Consider the following 3927-nt stretch of genomic DNA (forward strand, 5'->3'; position numbering starts at 1 on the left):
GTTATCTTCGGTAACAACACGATAGGACCTCGGCGCAGTCAGTCCTACCACTTTAGCTTTTCGGTTCCATGCCTTCCCATGAACCCTCACAACCTCCCCTTCCTTAAGGTCTGTCAGGTTCCTCTTACTGGGATCACGTTGCTTGCGCTTGAAAACCCGGCATCTGGGCTGCCGTCTGAAGTCTGGTAGTTGGGTGCGCAGCCTCCTCCCTTGTAAAAGTTCACCCGGTGATCGACCATCTTCCAGCGGAGTCGAACGGTAACCAAGAAGGCCAAGCCAAAAGTCGTCATGGGTTTCCTGCGTTTTTTTTAGTATTCTTTTTACCACTTGGACACCTTTCTCCGCAAGTCCGTTTGACTCGACGTCCGCTCGACGTCCGCTCGACGTCACGTGCTTGAAATCGTACCTGGATGCAAAAAGAGCAAATTCATGAGAAGAAAACTGAGGGCCGTTGTCGCTGCATACTTCGACCGGAATCCCGTATCTCGCAAAGATGCAACTCAACCTGTCAATCACACTGTTTGCTGTTGTGTCACTTAATCGTTCAACTTCTGGGAAATTGGAGAGCGCATCAAACACGCACAGATAAGAGTTCCCGCCGTGTTGGAAGATATCGACGCCGACTCTGTACCAAGCGTAGTTCGGTATTGGTCTAAGAATATATGGCTCACTTTGCTGCTTGTACGCGTACTTGCGGCATACAGCGCATTCCTTCAACATTGTCTACATATCGCCGTTGAGCCCAGGCCAGAACACCAACAGTCGGGCCTTCGCTTTGCACTTGTTCATGCCCAAATGGCCCCCATGTATGCGTTGCAGCATTTCTGCTCGCATCGACTTAGGGACAACTACTTTGGTGCCCTTCAGCAAAATGCCTTGAATGGTCGACAATTCTGCAGCGAATGGCTTCAAACTGCCACCGAGATCACCATTTCCTCTCAAGTACGCCATTGCTTTCTGCAGATCAGCATCGTTCGCAGTAGCATCAACCAGACGACTAAATGTTTTCTTGCTTACCATGTCCGAGACCGTGGCGATTGCATGAATTTCTACGTCTTCTGTCGATCCTGAAGTGTCGCCTGCGTTGCGGGGGGGTGACCTCGACAGCATGTCGGCTAGCAGCAACTCCTTCCCTGGGACAAACTGAAGCACATAATCATATTTCAGCAAGCGCAGAAAGAAACGTTGAAGGCGTGATGGCATATCCCCAATTCCTTTGGACGCGATCGCTATAAGTGGTCGGTGGTCGGTCTCGATAGTGATCTGTCGGCCGTAGACAAAATGATGAAACTTTTCACAACCAAACGTTATGCTCATTGTTTCTTTCTCGATCTGAGAGTATCTTTGTTCACTGTCCGTCATAACGCGTGACGCGTAGGCGACCGGACGCCAGTTATCACCGTGAAGTTGCAAAAGTGCGGCTCCAAGGCCATCTTTTGACGCATCTGAGCTAATTTTTGTTTCCTTGGCCGCATCAAAGAGTGCCAACAACGGTGCACTGCTGAGTGTCTCGCATATGCCTTTCCACTCAGCTTTGTGATTATCACTCCATTCGAAAACTGTGTCCTTCTTGACAAGGCTGCGCAGTAGCTTGGTCTTATCTGCCAGATTGGGAATGTACTTTCCAAAATAATTCGCTACACCCAGCATCCGATGCACGGCTGCCTTGTCCTCCGGGATTGGAATCTCGGCCAGTGATGCGCTAAGTGCGGTATTTGGTCTTATACCGTTGTGGCTGATAACATCGCCTAGAAAGTCTACTTCCTGAAGCGCGAACTTGCACTTGTGTGGATTAAAGGTCAGGCCAGCTTGGCTTGCTAGCTGCAGGGCGTTGCGAAGGCGTGCGTCGTGTTCTGCTTTAGTGGCTCCCCAGATTAGGACATCGTCAACATATACGCGCACACCCGGAGCCCGATCAAAAATTTCACTCAAAGTCTTTTGAAACACCTCGGGTGCTGACGATATGCCAAATGGTAGCCTCAAAAAGCGGTAACGCCCAAAGGGTGTACCGAATGTGCAGATTTTCGACGTGGCTTCGTCGAGGGGAATTTGGTGAAATCCGGAGTTCGCATCCAGCCGCGAAAAATACTTTGCCCCCGCGAGCTCTGCTTCGATTTCTTCCCGCTTTGGCATCTGGTAGTGCTCGCGCTTCAGACATTCGTTTATGCGCCTAGGATCAATGCAGACCCGCAGCGTGCCGTCCTTTTTCCGCGCAATGACGAATTGACTCACCCAGTCAGTTGGCTCGTCCACTTTTTCGATGATGCCGCCTCGTTCCAGGCGCTCCAACTCCTGTCGAAAAGGTTCTTGCAGTGCCACAGGCACACGTCGGGCTGGTAAAACCACCGGAACCGCATCCTCTCGCATCACCATACGGTACTCACGGGCCACGCGGCCGGTGCCTTGAAATAGGTGCGAAAATTCTTGCAGTATTCCTTCACTGCTGCTGGCGGTCACCGCATCCACTGGACGGCAAACTAGTCCCAGTGCTTCGCTCGCCTGTAGTCCGAGTATGGGCTGACGTCCTTTCTTCAAAATAAAGAAAGTGAAGCTTGCAGACTTGTTGTTCGCCACGACTGGTAGAGTGACAACACCGATGTGTTTTATGACGTCCCCACTGTACGAGCGAAGAATGGAGCCGCTTGGCTGCAGGCCGGTCACATTGCGGCACCGTCGGTACACCGAATAAGGGAGCAGGTTGGCCTGAGATCCAGTGTCCACCTTAAACACTGTGTTTTGGTCTGCGACTTGGGCGTTCACAATCCAGTCGGCGTTACTTCCCACGGTGCAGACTCTTACGTCGAGAATGTCGAAGGTGTCTCGCTGCTCCACTACTTCACCGACTCGAGGCCCTGACTTGCAACATGCCGCAAAGTGGTTCTGGCCGCCACACAGAAAACAAGCTTTCCCGAACGCAGGGCATCTGCCGCGCTCGTGCGACCTGTTACAATTCGAGCACCGGAATTGCTGCCGTCTCTTCACCGCTGCTACTACCCTTTCCGATTGTCCCCAGGTTTCATTCTGTTGCGCTGATGCTTCCGAAGCTTTGCAGATTTGTTCAGCCTTGAGCAGTGTCAGATCTTTCACCTTTAGCATCTTTTCTCGCAGCTTCACATTGTTTGTGCCGAACACAACCTGGTCACGGATCATAGAGTCGGCCAGGTCCGCGAAGTTGCAGCTTCGTGCCAACTTCCGCAAGTCCCGCAAAAAATGCTCGAACGGCTCCGTCTCAGCTTGCGTTCTTGACCGAAACATGTAGCGTTCATAGACTTCATTTAGTTGTTCCTTGCAATAGGCTTCAAACTTTTGCACTACCGTAGCGTAGTCCTCCTTGCTTTTGCCCTCCACAAAAGTGAAGTTGTTAAATACCTCGAGGGCGTCGTTTCCAGCGACACTCAGCAGCAGTGCAGTCTTCGTCGCCTCCGACCTTGGCTCTTTCGGGTCCGCTGTCGCCTGCAGGAACAGCTCAAACTTCTGCTTGAAGAGATCCCAGTTTTTTGCAATGCAACCAGAAAGCAGCAGCTGATCCGGTGGCTTGATCAGTTCCATCCTTCGGTGACGCCCTTTCAAGCAAGGGCCCGAGCTGACTGAATCCCCTTCTGACACCATGTATCAGTCATGACAGAACGGGGGGAAAAGCCTTTATTAGTTGTAGCTCCGTGCTTTTATAGCTATGCCGAACACAGTCACGTGGGGCTGTAATCGCTTGCATTGATAGCCACGGCCGGTTTGTACGAGCATGCGCAGCTTGCACGATACACGCGGTTTCCTCTCCTTCGGGCGCGCTGCGCATATAACCGGTGTGCCGTTCTCCGGCGAAGCAACATCCACGCTTGGCTCAAACACCTAGAGTCCACGCCGATTTACAAGTACGCCAACGTCGTCATCGACTGGGACCGGCTTACGCAGTCCCCTCAACGTTATGCG

General features: G+C 52.0%; 1 protein-coding gene across 1 annotated transcript; it reads right to left on the reverse strand.

Moving 5' to 3' along the window:
* Nucleotides 1–385: 385 nt before the first annotated feature.
* LOC144178919 (uncharacterized) lies at nucleotides 386–3549 on the reverse strand. Its single transcript, XM_077707098.1, has 2 exons — nucleotides 2233–3549; nucleotides 386–1143 (listed from the first exon to the last, which is right to left on the reverse strand). Exons 1-2 carry the CDS (start codon nucleotides 3547–3549, stop codon nucleotides 724–726), a joined length of 1737 nt encoding a protein of 578 aa, XP_077563224.1. The 3' UTR covers nucleotides 386–723.
* Between the last annotated feature and the right edge of the window lie 378 nt (nucleotides 3550–3927).

The sequence above is a fragment of the Haemaphysalis longicornis genome, unplaced genomic scaffold (genome assembly GCF_048455015.1).
Source record: "Haemaphysalis longicornis isolate Haplotype H1 unplaced genomic scaffold, Haemaphysalis longicornis Haplotype H1 scaffold_1, whole genome shotgun sequence".
In the NCBI taxonomy this organism is placed as follows: domain Eukaryota; kingdom Metazoa; phylum Arthropoda; class Arachnida; order Ixodida; family Ixodidae; genus Haemaphysalis; species Haemaphysalis longicornis.

Coding starts and splice junctions, on each gene's coding strand:
- LOC144178919 (XM_077707098.1), bottom strand. CDS start 3,549: ATGGAACTGATCAAGCCACCGGATCAGCTGCTGCTTTCTGGTTGCATT. Junction 1,144..2,232: donor TGGACGAGCCAACTGACTGG/GTGAGTCAATTC, acceptor TATGTGCTTCAG/TTTGTCCCAGGGAAGGAGTT.